The 20,371-nt window shown below is 35.5% G+C and overlaps 1 protein-coding gene across 6 annotated transcripts in view; it reads right to left on the reverse strand.

Moving 5' to 3' along the window:
- The window catches only part of LOC150108406 (centrosomal protein of 83 kDa-like), a 300,734-nt gene that overhangs the window by 230,053 nt on the left and 50,310 nt on the right, over positions 1–20,371 (reverse strand). For 5 of the 6 annotated variants that reach the window (XR_016548132.1, XM_090390751.1, XM_090390750.1 and 2 more), the window contains exon 4: positions 8,234–8,455. Coding sequence is in view for 5 of the 6 variants with exons in the window: in XM_090390751.1 (XP_090246877.1) it covers positions 8,234–8,455 (222 nt within the window). In the remaining variant the exon portion in view is untranslated. Of the gene's footprint in view, positions 1–8,233; positions 8,456–14,353; positions 14,429–20,371 lie in introns of those variants that run through there. The other variant, XM_090390752.1, reaches the window with a different exon arrangement.

Here is a 20,371-nt window from a genome sequence, read left to right on the forward strand (position 1 = left end):
ACAGCAGTGGTCCAAGAACAGATCCTTGTGGCACACCACTAGTCACAGGCCGTCTTGTGGACTCTACTCCCGAGTAAACCACTCTCTGATATCTCTCCATCAACCACCCTCCTATCCATCTCACCAACCCTATGTCCATTCCCATATGCTGCAATTTACTGATTAGAATTCCATGTGGAATCCTGTACAATAGGAGATAATTAAGTTGTCTATGAAGAGATTGGAGGAGAATCAATACCCATCTGATCATGAGAACAGCAGCTATCTTGAAAAGAAGAAATACTATGGGAGATTCCATAATATCCACTGTAAAAAGGAAATATCTCTTGTATTAATGGTCAGAGAAATGGGGTAAAGGCAGCCAGGACTGAAGTGAAATTATTTTGACAAAGTGATAACGGCTTAGTGCTGTAGAGGCTTTTCATTTTAATATTGCAAAGGCTTGCATTGCAATTAGAAACAAGCAGCAGTGTGCCCCTAACTACAATGCTCACTCCTAGAATTAATTAATGATCCCTCTCTTGCAGATCCAACCCAACTCAATCCTTTTGTATAATATCTGTTCCTGTTTTTGTGTAATAAATGTTCCTTTTAGAACAATTCAAAAGGAACTTTTTTTTTTCTTGAATCATATGAATTAACAATCCCAGATAGATTTTTTTTTTATCGTGAATTTTTTTATCTATCCAGATAGCTAGTGATAAAACGACATGGTTTTTAGTATTTTATACAGTGGAGTATGTTGCGGGGATTGAAATGGTTTTGAAGCAAAAGCAAACATTCCTCTTAGAACAATTCAATTTTTTTTTTTTTTTTTTTTTTTTTTTTTTTTTTTTTTTTATTCTGAATTTTTTTTCTATCCGAATAGCTATCTGGATTGGAACAATTTATTTGTTCCTCTGAAGATATATTTCCAGGTCGTAGCAAAAAATTTCACTCTCAGAAAATAATGCTCCATTATTGTGTGTGTGTATGTACACACATACACAGAGATGCAAGACCCCTGCATCTCTGTATAAGCTCATCCCTTCAACACTTTTGTGCATGTCAAAAGAAGGAGAATCCATTCCGATATTAGGGTAGTCAATACGTTTCATGGGATGATTGTTTATTATTATATGTTGGAAAATTATCTTTTCTTTTATGAAAATTCTAGTTCTTAAAGTGGTAACTATTTGCTTGTACAACAGTTGGAAATTTTACGTATGAAGCACATGATTTCACGTGCTGGTGACCAATTCGTACATGCTTTATTTCTTTCTCCCCTTCAGCATGAATTGACTATTCTTGGCACAAAGCCAAGGTCAGCTCCACGAAGTGTGGGCGCACAATACACATGTAAATTATATATAAGCTCATCCCAAAAGTAATGTCATTTTTTTACACTATACTAGTTCAAACATGTCTTTACACATGAATGTTTAAAGCTTTATAACTACTGCTAAGTTGAGACAGCCTCATTCTAGAGAATTCCATTTTGCAACAACATCATACACAAGATATTGTTTAAATAACTCTTTATTACTGTGGAGGTCATTAAAGAGCACATCATGCTTTATGAGTTCAAAAAAGGCAAGAATGCTGCTAACACTGTAAAAAATGTGCAAGAAGTGTATGGCGATAACGTTTTGAATGTGCAAAAGTGCCAGCGATAGTTCCAAAAATTTCGACAGGAAGACTTTAACTTGAAAGATCCCTCACTCTAGGCACCCTGTCTTTCTTGATAATGATATGCTGGAAGCCACTATTGCAAGAAATGCTAATACAACTGTTGAAGATTTAGCAAAAGATCTTACTTCATCATCATCGACCATTCATCACCATTTGAAAGAACTTGGAATAGTGTCTAAGCTCAGCAAGTGGGTTCATTACAAACTAATGTGTGAGTGTAAGTCAGCATCTGCATTGCTCTTCAGTCTCGAGATGTTCAATCTCCATTTTTGAGTAGTTTAGTCACTGGTGATGAAAAGTGGATACTTTACAAGAATGTTAGTGCTACAAGCAGTGGGTTTAGCCTGTTCAGAGGAAGAGGCTAAATCTCAGCCAAAACAAGAACTTCACCCTCAGAAGGTTTTGTTAAGCATTTAGTAGGATATGGCTGGTATATAATACCAGCCATATATATACACTTTGAACTCTTTCCACAGAACCAAACAATTACAGCTGAAGTATACTGTGAACAACTTGAAACTGAAAGAAAAGAAGAGTTCTCTTGCCAATCAAAAGGGTGTTGTTTTCACTATGATAACACATACCCTCATAGTGCAAGAATCACCTGTATCAAGATTGAGTAACTCGGCTGGGAAAAGCTTCCACATCCTCCATATTCTTCTGATCTTACACCTTCAGATTACTACTGATTTCGAATTTTGCAACATTTCATGAATGAAAAAAAATACAATACATTAGAGACTGAAATTAAGCCTGTGTGACTTCTTTGCCTCCAAACCTTCTGAATTCTATAGAAATGACATTACAAAGCTTCCACAACATTCAAAGAGCGAGTATTATTGATTCAAATGGAGAATATATGCTTGATTCAATTAGCAATTATCTTTTATATCCTTTCAAAACTCATTGCTAAAAACCTGATATATATATATATATATATATATATATATATATCAGGATTTTAGCATTATATATATCAGGATTTTAGCATTAAGTTTTATTTTTCAACATAACCTCCCTTAAGACTAATACATTTATTCCTACGATGCTCCAGAACCATTATCCTGTCTCTGCAGTGGTTCTCAGTCATCATCATCAAATTCCTGCCATGTACCCTCAAGGGGTGTACAGGATATAATAGTACTATATGAAAAAAATTACATCATTACTAACTTCCTATCTACAATTTTCCTCCAAATCAGTCTGTTACTTGTCAAGACTTCAACATTATCGGATCTTATATTTCTATCATCCAAGGCACTTTGTACCATATCAATCCACCTATATCTTGGACTTCCTCTGGGTCATTTTGCTGCCAACCTGGCAGAGAACGCTTGTTTTACTAATCTTTCCTCGCCCATTCTGTTTAAGTAACCATACTACCTGAGATTAGCTCTGCTAACACATTCCTGGATGCTGACAATGTAAAGTTCTTTCCTAATATCCTCGTTTTTAATATGATATTGCCATTGATGCCATCTGTTCACGCCTATAATCTTTCTCAGGACTCTCATATCTGCGATCTCTAGTCTTTGGTCAAGTGTTTTACTTCTGACCTAGCTCTCAGATCCATAAGTTAAAACTGGTTTGAACACTGTCTTGTATACAGCTAATTTAGTGGTCTGACTAATTTCTCGCTTATTCCATATGAATTTATTCAATTGACTTCCCACCATACCAGCTTTGCTGATTATGTTGTCTATTTCTATATTGAATTTACCATCTTCAGTAAAAATCGTGCCTAAGTAGCTGAAATGTTTTACTTGTTCCACAGGTTCTCCATTCACAACACAGTTGATGTTTTCAATGATTCTGCCTATTTTCATTGTCTTTGTCTTTTTATTGCTGACCTTCATACCATATCTAGTACAACAGCTTTTCAATTTAGTCAGAGAATCTTGCAGACTTGTAGCGGATTTATTTAGAAGTATAACATCATCCACATAAAGCAAAGAGCTGACATTAACATCCCCAATTTTAATATCATGTTTAATACCACTTTCCTTCATAATGTGATCCATATAGATAATGAATAACAGAGGGGATAACGTACATCCTTGTCTTACACCAGATTTAACATTAAACCATCTTCCTGTACTTCCTTCAATTCTAGCTGCTGACTTACAACTCAAATAAAGACTAAGTACTGCTTGATATAATGTCCCATTGACACCATATAACTGTAGCGTATTGAATAGCTTCTCTCTTGGCACCTTGTCATATGCCTTTTACGGATCAACAAAACTTAAATACAGATCTTTGTTATATTTCAATGATTTTTCAACTATCTGTCGTAAAGTGAAGATCTGATCCTGACAGGCCTCTACTTGGCCTGAATCCATCTTGTTCTTCACCAAGTTTTTCTTCCACAATTCTTCTCAACTGTTTCTCAAGTATACTTGCATAGATCTTGCCAGGAACACTCAGTAGGGAATTACCTCTGTAATTCTCACATTCAGTTTTATTTCCCTTTTTATATATGGGTACTATGAGAGCTCTACTCCATTCATCGGGAATTCGTCCTTCTGTCCAGGCTTACTGAACTATGCAGTGCAGCCACTGTAAGACTTTTATACCACCATACTATAGCATTTCTGGTCGAATATCATCTACTCCTGCTGCCTTTCCACATTTCAAGCCTTTGATGGCTTTTTCTACTTCAAGTATGGATATGTATTCCTGACTGCATGCCTGGTCAATGTTTTTTACCACTCTGCTGTCATCACTGTTTGTTTCATTTAGCAGTTATTCAAAGTAATTACTCCATACTTCAAGGATATCTTTTTCTCCCGTTTTCATGTCACCTTTATCATCTCTAACTCCTTTTACAGTACTCTTTCCTCCATTCCTAAGCTTCTTCAACAACCTCCAGAATATTTTGCCACCTTCTTGATATTTATTTTCTATATTCTTGCCAAAGTCCTCCCATGACTTTTGTTTAGCTAGTTTTACACAGTGTTTAGGATTCTTGCATTTGTCTCTGTATTCTCGAAGAGCACAAGCTGACTCATTTGACAGGAACTTTTGATATGCTTTCTTCTTTTCCTTCACTGCCTCTTTATCTTCCTGTGTCCACCATGGAGTTCTGATTTTTCTATCCTTGAAAATCCTAGAGGCATGTGGTGACAACCTCACCACATGCCTCTTTGGCTGAATCAATCAGAGTTTTCTTCAAGGTTTGCCACTGAATCTCCAAGGTTTGGTTCCTGTTCTCAAACTCTTTCATTTTTTTCTTCAATAATCTTTGTGTATTTTAGTCTACAGTTCACATCTGAGAGCTGCTGAACTTTTATTCACTTTAAAACTTTCTTACATGTTATTCTCTTCAGTATGAAATTCAATTTTATCCTGCTCAGGACTAAATAGTGATCACTTCCAATTTCAAATCCTCTGTATACTCTGGTGTCCTGCACCAGGGAGAAAACATCACTATCAACAATAACATAGTCAATGAGAATTTTCTTATTCCTTGCCTCTTCTCTCCATGTGAATTTGTGCACATTTTTATGTTGGAACATGGTGTTAGTAATAACCAGTCCATGTTCTGAGCAGAAATCCAACAGATATTTGCCATTATTATTGGCTTTGCTCTTTTCTCCAAATTTTCCCAAAATATTTTTGTATGTCTCACAATCATTTCTGCAAAACACCCCTCTACAGCTGCAATCATCTCTTGATTCAAAGAAAAATGCTGACCAGTGAGGAAGAGTTTTAGTTTTGGGAAGAGATAGAAGTCGGGGGAGCCAAATCTGGGGAATAGGGTGGATGTTCCAACAATTCGTAGTGCAGATCCCTTAATTTTAAAATACAAACTTATTTATTACTGACCATTTACAAAACAAACTTACATTAGAGCCTACCAGTTTTGTCAGCAAACTGTCTGGATTTTTCAAGGCATTTATGGAGACATAAAAACTAGTAAATGCAAATTGAAAGTAACATAAAAATAAAAAATAAAATAAAAAAAGCCAGACAGTTTGCTGGTGAAACTGGTAGGCTCTAATGTAAGTCTGTTTTATAAATGGTCAGTAATAAATAAGTTTATATTTTAATTATAAAATGACCAAATATGTTTAATTTAAATCCCTTAATTTTCCCATTGCCAAAACATTGTCCCAATGAAAGATGATTTTTCCTTCTGCAAACCGGGTCTTTTCTCAGGAATTTTTTCGACCAGTCTGGTTAAAAGATCGGAATAATATTCCCCGGTTATTGTTTTACCCTTTTCAAGATAATTAATAAACAAAATGCCTTTAGCATCCCAAAATACCAATGCCATGACCTTTCTTGTTGATGGAACCGACTTTGTCTTCTTCTTTGCTGTTGAAGAACTGGCTTCTGTCCACTGTTTTAACTGTTGTTTGGATTCTGGTGTGTAATGGTGAATCCAAGTTTCATCCATTGTAATAAATCGACACACAAAATCAGTTTTATTCTTCTTAAAATGCTCCAAGCACTGTTCAGAGATTTTCATATGAGTGTGTTTTGATCTGCTGTGAGCAAGCGTGACACCCATCTTGCACAAAGCTTTTTCATTTGCAATTCTTCATGCAATATATATCCTACACATTCTTTTGAAATGCCTATAGTCTTAGCAATTTCACGCACTTTGATTCGCCGGTCATCCAATACCATATCGTGCACTTGATCAATGATTTCTGTTGAAGATTACACTCTTTGGACATCCTTCACGTGGATCATCTTCCGAGGCTGGTAAGGCCATTTAAACTCAGCAGCCCATTTCTTAATTGTCGAAAACGAAGGAGAAGAGTGCCCATAAACTTTTATGAACTTCGAATGAATTTCTTTTGGCGTTAAACCTTCTTTTACAAAGAATTTTATAACCACATGATGCTCAATTTCATCCATTTCAAGGGATACAGACAATACTTCTGTTTCAGACAGCGGTATAAATCAAACTACTTTATAGAATGACTTGCAATATCACATGGATGCTTATAACAGATTTACCAACTTAGAAAAAAAAAATCTTGGAGATAGTGTTGCCATCTATGGTCGAGGCCGAGAACTTTTCAGACCACCCTTGTCGATTTCCACTCTGGAATATTTGTCATAGGATCAAAAAGGATTTGCTCTTCAGATGTTTATTTCAACTTCTGGTGAGTAGGATAAAAATATATCTTTCCACTCTGGAATATTTGTCTGAGGATCAAAAAGGGATTCACTCTTCAGATATTTATTTCAACCTCTGGTTTGTTGTTACTTTCATATAGAAAGTGAAGTTGCTGAAGTGCATTGGATGAAGACAATATATGCTTTCTTCAGTGTTTTGTGATTTTAAGATGCAAAAAAAAGAATTTCACTTATGTTGTTGTTATACAGGAAGCAGTTTTTATGTTGGTCAAGAATGAATAAGTTCCTGTTGGAAGCAAGAAACTGAAATTCAAAACGTTTTGTCCATATAGATGATAACCATTGCCTTATGAAAACTGAAGGGAAGCCATGTAATTAAAGTGTTTTTAATGTTGTTTGGAGTTGTGATGTGATGAATACAATAGCACTTACATAGTTAAGTAGTTGATTTGATGTTGTATATATATGTCTTCTATTTGCATATTAAAGATTTTCATTTTGATTATATAGTGTTTGAAGACTTACTTTTTCTTCATGGGTAAACAGTTAGTGGGCTCATTTAGAAGATAAGATGTTTATATATCCTAGGATATGAATTTGTGTGCAAGTTTGAGTTGTAATTTAGTTTCAGGCATTTTCTTTTTATTTTCAGAGTTTAACCACTGAGAGTGCGAGACAGTAAGTAAGAATAAAAATACACCCTCTCCCTCAACAAACACACTGCTTCTACAGACATTCAGTTTCTGCCTTATGCCTGTTCTAAAGATATTTCCATGGACAATGCTTGGCTCAACTGCCCATTATTATCTCTCCACTGCAAAATCATAAAAACCCCATTTACAGTCCACCTTGAAATTGCTGAACCAACTTCTCAACTTATATCCTCAGCCTCTAATTTCATGCCATCTACTTCTGTTCTGTGGAACAGCTTTCCCTAAAGAATATAACCTTCAGCTGTTCAAAAAAATTGCGAACAGGTTCCTTCTTCTTACCCTCTTGCTACACGTGGCACTGATGTGCTAAAGGTCTTGCAACGTTTCGTATGTAAGGGGCAGATATATATAGATATAAAAAAACATCAGTTGGGAATATATCTAAGGTTACCAACAGAATTACCAAAATAAAAGTGTAAAAAAATTGGATGAATCTGATTTCTGTAGATCAAGTAGGCCACCAAAGTTGAACTTTGGTGGCCTACTTGATATCAAGGTGGTGTGAACATCGGTCTGAACCAATGTAACCAACATAATATTAGACTTCTTAGAAGTTTTATTCATGATGTGTGCCACTTATCTTGATGCTACTCAAGAATAATGTCTATAGTTGCTTTATCCCCCTATTTTTTTTAATTTAAAAATCTAAGAAAAAAGAAAAAATTTCAATTCTAAGAATAAAAGGTCTACTGATTATTTCTCGTAACGTACTGCCTTAATGAACATAAGAAATACAACTACAATAATAATTATACCTCAGCATCATATTTAAGTTTCAACTCTTCCATCATACGCTTGTTCTCTGTTTCTGCATATTGTTGCTGACACTTAATAACAGTATGATCATAATGAAGTTGATTATACAGTTCACGATAGTGGTCGACTTCTGATTCTAAGCGTTCGCAAAACTCCTTGTATTCTTTTTCTACTTCTTCTAGCAACCTCTGTTTCATAATTTGTGGATTATGTGATGCTACCTAGGTGGGAAGGGAAAAAAATCATTTCAAGTATAAAAGATTTCAAAAAGACTTTAATTGCTTTATGAAATAATTTTCACATAATATTTCACATATATGAAAAAATGAATGACTTCAGAGATTAAAATGCATAACTATGACTGTATAACTTATAGATATATATTATGCTACACAGAGATGTAAATATTTGCTTAGGAAAATAACAATATTTAATTTACCCAAGTGATCTTTTAAAGGAATCTGCAAAACTAATTCAGCAAATACATAATTAAATATATACAGTTGAAACAATTCTTTAATAATAATTAAAGAATCGTGTGATAGAAACTAACAATCCATTTTCAGCGTGAAAAGCATTCAAACAAGTCAGCACATTTTATAAGTTGGCTACAGTTTAAGACAAGTACAACATAATAGAGAAACTAAAATAAATCATTCATATTTACAAATTTATGGACACAAGACACAAAATACATAGGGGAAACAGGGCAAACCATCCCAATTAGGAAGGACGAACACAACACATTAAATACCTCCATTTTTGAAAAACCAGCCTTTCTGACAAAGTACCCTAAACATACCACAGAATTGATTGGAAATATACCAAGTCCCTACACCACACCAAAACCTGGTTTGAGAGGAAATTTAAAGAAGCATGTGAAATGCTCAAACATAATCCAAATTTGAACAAAAATGATGGTCTAAGCATTCCAAGAATGTGGATGACTCATTTGCAACCTTTACAGCAACCAGAACAAGCCAAAGAAAAATCCCTACAAGAAGACTTGGTGAAGGTTTTTTTTTTCTTTCTAAACATTCCATAGCAATTTGAACTGTACAAGTCCTGAAGAAAATCGTAGTATAACAATCTCAACTGTACAAATCCAGAAGAATCTTAGTACATGAGGACTTTAGTAGAGTTTATGGTAGTTTTTTATTTATTAATTTAAAAAAAATTTTTAATTTTATTTTTATTTATTTATTTAATTTTTTTTATTTATTTATTTAATTTTTTTTATTTTATCTTATTTAATTATCACTAGAGGTCAGGCTAAGAAACAGATTAATTAACAGTGTAGCTTTAATTTACCTTTATAGAGGTAAATCAAACTACATGCTCTTGCATGTAGCCTGGTTCCCCATACACATGTATCCTTCTGATGATGACCTCAATACAGGGGTCGAAACGTCAAGTGTTATTTTATTAATAATTAGTAAAATAATCATTTCAACACGTGTTTTGTGTCCCTAAATTTGTAAATATGAATGCTGACCACCATGTAACCTTAAAAGAAAGAGTAAAATAAATCATACAAAACAAGCCACAATAAATAACTTTCTAGGAGAATGGCTAAGCAAAAAAAAAAAATACATATATATATATATATAATGGCTTAAGATAAGAATCTCCCAAATCCTTTTTAGTGATAAATCATGATGAGAATAATTTAATTACTTCATTAGTAACCAACAGCAGACAGCCAAGTATAGTACAAAATAAGGATGAACCAAATATTCATTTTTTCTTCAGTATTCAGCTGATTTGGCATCTTTTTCAAATATTCAACATCAACTAAATCAGTAGAAAGATTTAGTATGCAGCCAGCTGAAACAGAAAAATTCCTGTTATGTGCATCATAACAAATGTAATGAATCAGGAAAAGCTCAGCTTATCATCTGCCACTTAATACAAAGGCTTTCTACATTTGCTATTAGGCACTTTCTTTGGTGTTTTTATTTTAGTTCATATTATGCAATCTTGAAAGTTATTTATATTAGTCTTAAAATATTGAAAGAGACAGTTTTGCCCATAAATAATAATAATAAAAAGCAATATTTGAAAGCTTCATGATTTATGTGAAGATTCAAAATTTACAAAATGTAAAATATTATTATTGCATGGGCACCTTCATGGAGTCCTAAGACTCATCATGGAGACTCAAACAATCAATGCAATATCTATCGTACCTCTCCTTAAAACCATTAACAGACAAAGCACTTCCAACTGATTCAGGCAACCCATTCCATTCATTCACTAATCTCCAAGCAAAAAATCTAGTTTTCATGCCTTTGCTAACCACACTCTTATGCAAATTTCAGGATAACCTCTTGTTTTGCTCCCTCTAGTCAAGTACTGAAACATTTCCCCCACATCAATCCTATGAAATCCTTTAGGTATCTTAAATGTTTCTATCATATCCCCCCCCCCCATTTGGCCTGTCAATCAACTTTTGCAATCCACAAACCCTCAATCTATCCTCATAGGGAGCATTCCACAGACCACTCACCATCTTAATCACTCACCTCTGGATCCAATTCACCACTTCCTCATCCCAAAGAAACCCAGATGAACAGACCTAAGCACAGTAATTCAGATGCAGTCATTTCAGGACTTTATAACTCTCTTATCCCAGTTTGTTAGTATGTTCTTCAATAAGAAAGCAATGCTATAAGCTACTTTAGCATTATGTCCTCTAAACTTTAACTCTCTATCTACTCTACCTTCAAATCCCTGGCTTCATCAATTTCCTGGAGTACAGTTCCCTCAATATGGTATACAGCTTGTAATCTTTGTATCCCAAAACACATAAGTTTACACTTTTCTCACATTAAATTGACATCCATTATATTTTGCCCATGCTGTTAGCCTATTGTAATCATCCTGCAAACTATCTACATCACCTTGATTGTCTATTACCCTACCCAACACTTTGCATCACCAGGAAAGAACTGAATCTCCCTTCAAATTATTTCCTATATCATTTATGTGCAAATTAAACAGCAGTGGTCCAAGCACAGAGCCCCGCAGCACACTGCTAGTCACTTGCCTTCTCCTGGATTCCCCTTCTCTATATACTATTTTTTGGTATCTATCCATTAGCTGCCATTTTATCAATATCACCAGTTTCCTATCCATCTCCATTTATTGCAGTTTGCATATGCATAATAGAGTTCCATGTGGTATCCTGTCTCAAACACTTTTCTAAAATGCAGCAGTATCATCATGTAGCCATTCCCCTTTATCCAACTCAGCTGTCATGCTATTATAAAAAACTAATAGATTACTAAGGAATGACCTACCCTTCACAAAACCATGCTGCTCCTCACAGCGTATGATATTCTTATCTACCAATTCCTGAATTCTCTTTTTGACCAACTTTTCCAGTACTTTTATCACCATTCCTGAGATACTGATTGGTCCATGTTGTATTTGCATTCAGATTCTACAATATCCTAAGTAACTCCAATTCGTCAACCTCTGTTCTCACAACAATTTCATTTGCCTCTGTTACCCCGCTACCATCTGCACTAGTTAAAGCCTTCCAGTCTTTCCTCCTCCTGCTTGCCACATAACAAAAAAAAAAAAAAAAAAAACTCTTTCAGATTTCTTTTTGCCTATTCATCTTCATCTAATTTCTTTTCATATGTGCCTTCTTTACCATGCTGGTCACTTTTTTTTGCATGATCCTTGTGCTGTTCATGAGTTAGCTGGTACCCTCCACAACATTTTTTTTTTGCAGATCATGCTTAATGATATTATTCATCCAACTCACTCTCACCCATTTTCCCCTCCTGATTTTGGGTATACAGTGTGAAATTGATTCCTCCAGCTACTCCTTGACTATCCCCCACCATGCACGGTGAACATCCTTCCCTTGCAGATCATTATGCTATGGTATTGCTTCAAGCTACCTCCTATGTTATCATAATTACTTGCCTTGTAGTTTCGCACATATCCTTTCTTAACTGGAATTTTCCCCTGCAGAGGGACATCTCAGCATGTTTTTTTACCTCCCAAACAAAGTCACACGATTACTTTCCCCAAATAGAGGCAATGGCTACCTTAGTTAAGAACAGGTCTTCTGATACTATAACAAGATCCAACATTCTCATACCATAAGTCCCCTCCGTCACATTCTGCTTCAAGTAATTATGCCTCAGTAAGTGTAAAAATTCCATTTCCTTCCTACGATGTGATCTTTCCTCCTCCCAATTTATGTCTCCAAGGTTGAAGTCACCCAAAATAATTACAGGTATCCCTTGCTTAACGTGACAAAATTAATTGCGGCAATCCCTAGATACACGTGGCAAGAGTTTTGATTAACACGCCTTTAACCCTGCGGAGCTCACAGCTGATCTGACAGATACATGCAAAATGTTTAATATAAATATTCTTACACAATTCAGTGTATAGCTTGGAGGTCATGAGTAGCTGTGCATTCATTCATTCGAGTGATATTCCGCACTGTTTTTTGCTGTCATTTTAGTTTAACACATGTTATGTAAAGGTTTGTGATATTTGACAGTAAATTGTATCTGAGAGATACTACGACCTCCAATGTCAATATAGTATGGTTTTTTTTTTTTATTCTTTGTTCAATAATTTCTAGATTGTAACTGAAATTAAATAAACCATCATGTACTACTGAAACAGAGAGCCAAAGGCTTATTTATCATACATGTCCTCTAGGAGATTTGCTTTACATTATGGAAAATACTAAGGAAATTGATCTGGAGCTTTCTCCACCTTTACTACGAGTTGCCCATAAGGTTGCTTATGCTTACATCTGCTGAAAATTTTAGTTTCTATATATTCGGCACGAAACTCTTGTAGTTTCTATATTCGGCTATGAAATAATGTTGGATTCAATATTAACTTAATTTGTACCATCATGCATTATATTTGCAGTGTTTTTTCTTTGTTTCATTGCTTGTTTGCCAAGGTCTGGAGAGTTATTTTGCTTGTTATCTTAGAATTTATGCGATATGAAAAAAACTAAAACTGTTCAAATGACTCTCAATAACTTCTTTTGATAAAAAAAATTGCAGTGAATAATGTAGGTACAAGTATTTATTAAACATTTACTTGGCATTCATTTTTTATCTTTCCTAAAAGAGTACCATATAAAACGAATTATTAATACTGTAATCGATCATGGACGAATTGTAATTTTTACGATTGATTATTTGATTTGATTAACGCGATTTTGATATACGCGGTAACATCGAGGGATTAATTAACCCCGTTAATCAAGGGATACCTGTACTTGGCTTGCACTCATACTAATCTGCTGATGCATGTCTTCCACACCATTACTGGCACTCCCCTTCTTATAGCAGCGACCATATGCAAACAATAAAACATCTGGATGACACAGGAAAAAGGAAGCACACATCTATGATTAATCATGTGAAAAACGCAAGCATAACAATGAATTTGTAAAACAAAATGAAACTGTAATATCGATCCACGATGCATGAACAAGTAAACAGTCAGAATCAAAAGTAAATCCACCAAAATAATAAATGCTATCTAACAAATAATTTAAAAAATAATAATAAGGGATGTAGATGACAAACAGACACAATCCGTGCATTATGCTATGGCTGAAATTATTGCATTGCATAACAGACCAAACTCAATTGTTCAAAAATAAAAAATAAAATAAAATAAATAATGAACAGACTTATTCTGCAATACAATTTCTCAGAGAAAATTTCTCTCAACAGCAGTGTATTCACTGAAATGATTTTTTTTTCAGAAGGTTAAATATTTATGACAAAAGAATATATATGCTTCTCCTAAAAACACCAAAAAATTTCTTTTCCTACATTATATCATGAATTTATTTTGATTCATAAATCCATAATTATTCTCTATATTTCACAATTTAAAACAAAAGTTGCATTAATATATTTATTTTGTTATTTGAAATAAGCTCAATATTTATTATAATTTTTATGCTGTATTGTTTTTTAAATAAATGGTCCCTAAAATATTTAATTAGTTTTATCATATTGAAATGGAGAATGTTATGAATTCAACCATATTTTATAGCCACATGTAGAAAGAAACTAAAAGTTATGAAAATATTTATGAGAAGGAAAAAAAAAAACCTTCAGCATCAGAGTTGCCTTGGCTTCCACAATTTAAAGGACATGAACTCCACACAAGAGCCCATATATTCGCTTTTTATTAATCACTGATAAGGTTTCATTGGTCTGATAGGTGTTATGAATTGTTTGTTCTCGATTACACAGAAACCTTAAAAGAGAAACAACCTTCTGTTAAATATACCATACCAATTCTATGACAAAAATTTAATTTCATCATAAGTGAACTTTTGGTAGGTGCATAATCAAATATTAAAGTATAGAGCAAAGAGACTTTGATTTAGAATAAATAAGAATGAAGATATGAAGCTATCGTTCTCCTAGACGTCCTGATGGTGCCCTCTAGCAGGCTAAGTAGGTGTTCTTGGCCGTTGGGCTGAAGGTCTGCTGATGTATGCCTCCCAAATTTGGGGCAGTCGCATGCAACCAAATTTGTTGAGGTTTCGAGAGTTTCTTAGCGCTGAGGCTGATTCCATAAATAGTCTTTCGAATTTGTATTTGCTACGGTGTATTACTGTAGCTTTCTTCCACCATATTCTGTGGCATGTATCCAGAGCATGGTCTGCAAGACCAGAATGGCTGCACTTGTGAAACCGGATGTAGTCCTTGTGTTCAGAAATTCTGATATTCGCTGTCCTGCCTGTTTGGCCAAAGTACGACGGTTTACAACTGCAAGGGACCTGGTATACACCAGGTAAGTCTAGGGGAAGTGGATGGTCTTTGGTGGAGCGGATAACGGATGCCAATTTTCTGTAAGGCCTGTAACAGGAGGTGAGGTCATGTTTTTTAAAAATTTTGGTAATTTTTTCCGAGGTGCCTCGAATGTAGGGAATGGTGATGGATTTAGAGTAATCTTTGTTGTGGAGGGGGGCTGTGGTTTGTAGGTTTTAATATTTTGGGGGGGGGGGGGTAGCCATTGGCTGAGAAAGTGTTGAGGATGCGATTTAGTTCAGTGTTTGAACTAAATCATGTCATTAGAACAGATTAGTTTAGCCCTGTTGTATAGTGTTTTCACCACTCCATATTGTTGTGAGGGGGGGGGATGGGGGGATGGTGGGATTGTTGGTGAATGTATCTGCCTGTATGGGCGAGTTTTCTATAAATTGAGAAAACCAAGGTTCCATCAGGCTGGCGGGTGACTAGTGTGTCTAGGAAAGGGAGGCTGTTGTTTTCCTCTTTTTCCAGGGTGAACTTGATTCTGGAGTGTTGGTTGTTTAAGTGTGTTAAGAAGGAGAGGAGTGTTTCGGAACCATGTGGCCAAATAGCGAACACATCATCAATGAAGCAAAGCCATATGGTTGGTTTTTGTGGAGCAGAGACTAAGGCTTTTTCTTCAAAGGTCTCAATAAAGAAATTGGCCAAGGGCGGGGAGAGTGGTGAACCCATGGCTGTCCTCTCTATTTGTTTGTAGAATTTTCCCTGCCAAACGAAATAGCCTGAGTTCATTGTGAACTGAAATAGGGCTGAGATGTTGGGAGAAAATTTAGCTTGGATTACAAGCTAAATCTCCACAACAAAGATTACTCTAAATCCATCACCATTCCCTACATCCGAGGCACCTCGGAAAAAATTACCAAAATTTTAAAAAAAACATGACCTTACCTCCTGTTACAGGCCTTACAGAAAATTGGCATCCTTTATCCGCTCCACCAAAGACCAACTACTTTCCCTAGATCTACCTGGTGTATACCAGGTCCCTTGAAGTTGTAAACTGTCGTACTTTGGCCAAACAGGCAGGACAGCGAATATCAGAATTTCTGAACACAAGGACTACATCCAGTTTCACAAGTACAGCCATTCTGGTCTTGCAGACCATGCTCTGGATACACGCTACAGAATACGGTGGAAGAAAGCTACAGTAATACACCGTAGCAAATACAAATTCGAAAGACTATTTATGGAATCAGCCTCAACCCTAAGAAACTCTCAAAACCTCAACAAATTTGGTTGTATGCAACTGCCCCAAATTTGGGAGCCACACATCAGCAGACCTTCAGCCCAACGGCCAAGAACACCTACTTAGCCCGCTAGGGGGCACCATCAGGACTTCTAGCTAATAGCTTCATATCTTCATTCTCAGTTACTGTGTTGTAGTGTCTGCATCCACGTGCCTTTTGTAAGTTCCTTTTGAAAATGGCAACGTGACGTTGCCGAAATATCGGAAATATTTATTAAAGTGTAATTTAATTTATATTCGGATCTACGTTGTTCAATTCCCTAAGTGATTTAGAAATGCATAACCAAGCATAAGCCTGTCTATGAGAAGGATAAATAAGATACCACAATGGATGATATTATAAACCTGTTTGTATTTTATAGTCAACTATACACACTTTCTCAGAAATTTACCAGAGAGCTTATGAGGAAAGTTCTGTTCATAACTTCTGTTAAATTTATCTACATTTGGATATAAAATATAGATGGATGGATTCATAACATCCTCCTTACGGTATCTTACTAATGCCAAACTGAAGCCTCTAGGCTCTACTTTTAATGCACTGGTTTCCATAAATTATTGTTGTTATTATTATTACGTGACACTTCCAAGGGGTCCAAAGACTCATCAAGGAAGGGCACTTCTTCTACAACTCACCAATTACAGTGAATCGCAACTACCACATCATCTACACTAGATGCATCTACTTCCCCACCACCACTAGTATTTACACAGACAATCACAACCATCCAATTAAAGAACAAAGAGAAAAATCATGATAAACTCAAACTATACGAGGAATTTTTATGCAATTCAGTGAAAAGCAGTATGATATGAGACATGAAAGAAACAACCAGAAAAATTGTAAATATAGTTTAATTCAGTAACAAATGGGTATGTGAAGACTATAGTTAAAAACAAGAGATAAAAATGGGACTGTCCAAGTGCCTCAATAAGGAATGTGGTTACCTCTCACAGCAGTACATCATCATCAGTGGTTCTAACAGGCACTTAACCACCCACGACCTTCCAACTATCCTTGGACTTCTCAACTGTAATTCAAGGATAAGGTAGTTATCCCTATGCCTCCCAGAGTGTCTTATGTCTGGAGATACATGTGTTCACGGGGCTGGTTTACCTGTTCTGGGGGACGAAAAAAAAACCCTACCTCCATATGAAACCAGCTAACTCACCTTTCATCAAAAGAGACCAGAAAGGTTCCTCACATCACGGACGGGAATCGAATCCAGGTTTTTCTGACTAAAGGGCTTCATCTATACTGACTGAGCTACGGAGGCTCCTCACAGCGATACAGTGCTCACCATAATGTTTCATACCATTTATAATGGTGTCCTATAGCTCAGTTGGTAAAAAAGTTGGTCCTGCAAAACTCTCCAAAGTCCCTCAATGTTTTTTTTTTGGGGGGGGGGGGGTTGAGAGCAGCAAAATGTTTACCTAGAGTATTCTAGACTTGCTAACAACAGGATTAAGGTCAAGAAACTGGTATGCTAGCCCATATGTACAAATCTCTTCTTGAAGATATTGGTCCACAAGTTTTGCTGGATGAAGATGAGCATTATTGTCATCTAGGATGTCTCCTATTGCACCTGTATACAGATCAGTGTGTCTGCATACAGTTCAGTCTGTCTATGCAACGAGATGTCTCCTCAAATCATCACACTACCACCACGATAAGTGTCCTTTTCACGGATACTAGAGGGATATCCCTAATTCTCTCAAGATCAGAGCATGCTTGGTATCACTTTATGGAGAAAATCAGGATTTGTCTCTAAACAATACCAACCTCCACTGGTTTTGGTCTTGATATGGAGCCTGGCACATCTGAAAAGTTCTCCCCTGTGGTGTGGGGGAGAGGGGGCACACAAACTACTGGTTGTCTAGCACACAGACAACCTTTGCAAAGTCTTCTGCACATAAGCAGATACCAATGTTCCTGTAGCCAATGCAAGATCAGATTGTAGTTGATCTGAGGTAACACTCCTGTTTCAACAAGCAGATAATCAGAGATATCAGTTGTCCACCACGGGTTGTAACTCCTGCCCTTCCTTTACTGTATCTCTGGAACCACAAAATGACTCATATTCAATCATCTGGCTAAATCTGCCTGACTTTGAACAGTCACTAGTCTTACAATGGCTTGCCACCTGAATTCATCAGGTGAATAATCTAAGAATTTAGATAATTCATATCTAAGAATTTGCTATCATGAAATGTCTTGTTCTCACTCCAGACATTAAAACAAAAACCACTCCAATATGCCAGCTTTTATGCTGTGGCTCATTTCCATATACCAATGACAGCACCACTCATTTGTATATGATAACCAGACTAAATATCACTTTTTTTATATATATATAATACAGCTGACTTTTATATTTTTCTTTCCTTTTCCCTCTGAGTTATCATAATTTTTCTTTGTTCCTACTTTATGGAAGCCAGTGTATTTTATTATAATTTACAGAAAACAAAAATTTTATTTTCAGGTTTTATCAAAGAAGAGCTTAAAAGTCTTCATTTCGGTGACATAAAATAATCTTTAATAAACAGAAATAGAGAATATTAAAGATCCCTGCTTATTTCATAACCGAATATATATATATATAAACTTAAAAGCTTCAAATAAAGACCAGAGACTTATGAAAATACAGTCCTCGGCAGCAGAGTTGCCTTGCATTACTTGAAAACTTTCCATGTTTATATATATATATATATATATATGTGTGTGTGTGTGTGTGTGTGTGTGTGTGTGTGCGCGTGTCCTTTTCACAGATATTAGAGGGATGTCCCTAATTCTCTCAAGATCAGAGCATGCCTAGAGAAAATTGGGATTCATCTCTAAACAATACTGCTGGTCTTGGTCTTGACGTGGAGCCTGGCCCAAGTCAAGACCAAGATGTGTATATATTTGGCAATGCAATATGGATTGATCTGTTTATTTTACAATGGCAAAATGAAGACTTTTAGGCATTTTTTTTTTTGATAATTACTCGAATGCACAAACCACAGGATTCACTATAAAAAATAAGAGTTTCTATATATATATATATATATATATATATATATCAGGGGTGAATATTCTGGGTGTGCTAGGTGTGCAGTGCACATCAACCAAATAGCAATATCACCAATATTATATTTTTGCATTTATTCCCATTAAAGAATCTCTTAACTGTTTCCTGGCTTCATGTGATTCCTAAAATTAAACACAGTACACGAATTCACGAAGAGGCACTTTTCGATGCTTAAACGTTGCATCACATTCGCATTAATAGCCTGGGTGTGTGGTGACAAATACATACACCTTTGAGCCCTTTGTACAGATGGCACAGCAGGTCAAATTCTTAGTGTTTTAGTGGTTTTAAATCACCTGAAGGAAAAGCAGGGTATTATTTTTGAGACAATGGCACCTAGTCATTGTAATTGGTTATTATGTCTGATGCATGCATGCATGCAGCATAATCTGCAGGAGTGTTTTTCCATTAGTTTGAGTGATAAACAAAGCTATTTATTTTTCTTGCATGTGCAGTATTAGCATCTGTTGAGGTTGAAAAGTTTTTTTTTAACGGTATAGGGGCATTTTTATTCTAGCCGTCAAAAACAACAGACATAGCAAAAATTTATCTATCCTTGAATAAAATGAATACCTCTGTATATTAAAAGAAGTTGATTTACAACAAAATACTAGACTATGTGTGATATCTATTATTGATAAGACAGAAGGGCCGCTGACACTAAAAAAAAAATAATAACAATTAATGAATGTTGGATTCCAGAAAGTGTGGATAATTCTGATAATGACTGGATATTACTTAAATATAAAGAGCCAATAGGCTTCATTTCAGCAATATAAACATTATTTAAATTATTAAGGGGATATTAAATCCCACATTGTTTTAAAACCAAATAAGAAACTCAAAGATTGGAATCAGAGAGTTTCATGCGGAATATAGTAAACTATAAAAGTATCGGTGATTACTAGCGTGAGTTAATGCAAGTAGTCCTAGTACGTAGCACAATCTCAGGCAACTCGCAGCAAAGGTGGTAAAGTTCTCATCGCCATTCTT

Source organism: Typopeltis vanoorti, chromosome 3 (assembly GCF_054136105.1).
Source record: "Typopeltis vanoorti isolate ZY-2024b chromosome 3, IOZ_Tvanoo_1.0, whole genome shotgun sequence".
NCBI classification, from domain to species: Eukaryota; Metazoa; Arthropoda; class Arachnida; order Uropygi; family Thelyphonidae; genus Typopeltis; species Typopeltis vanoorti.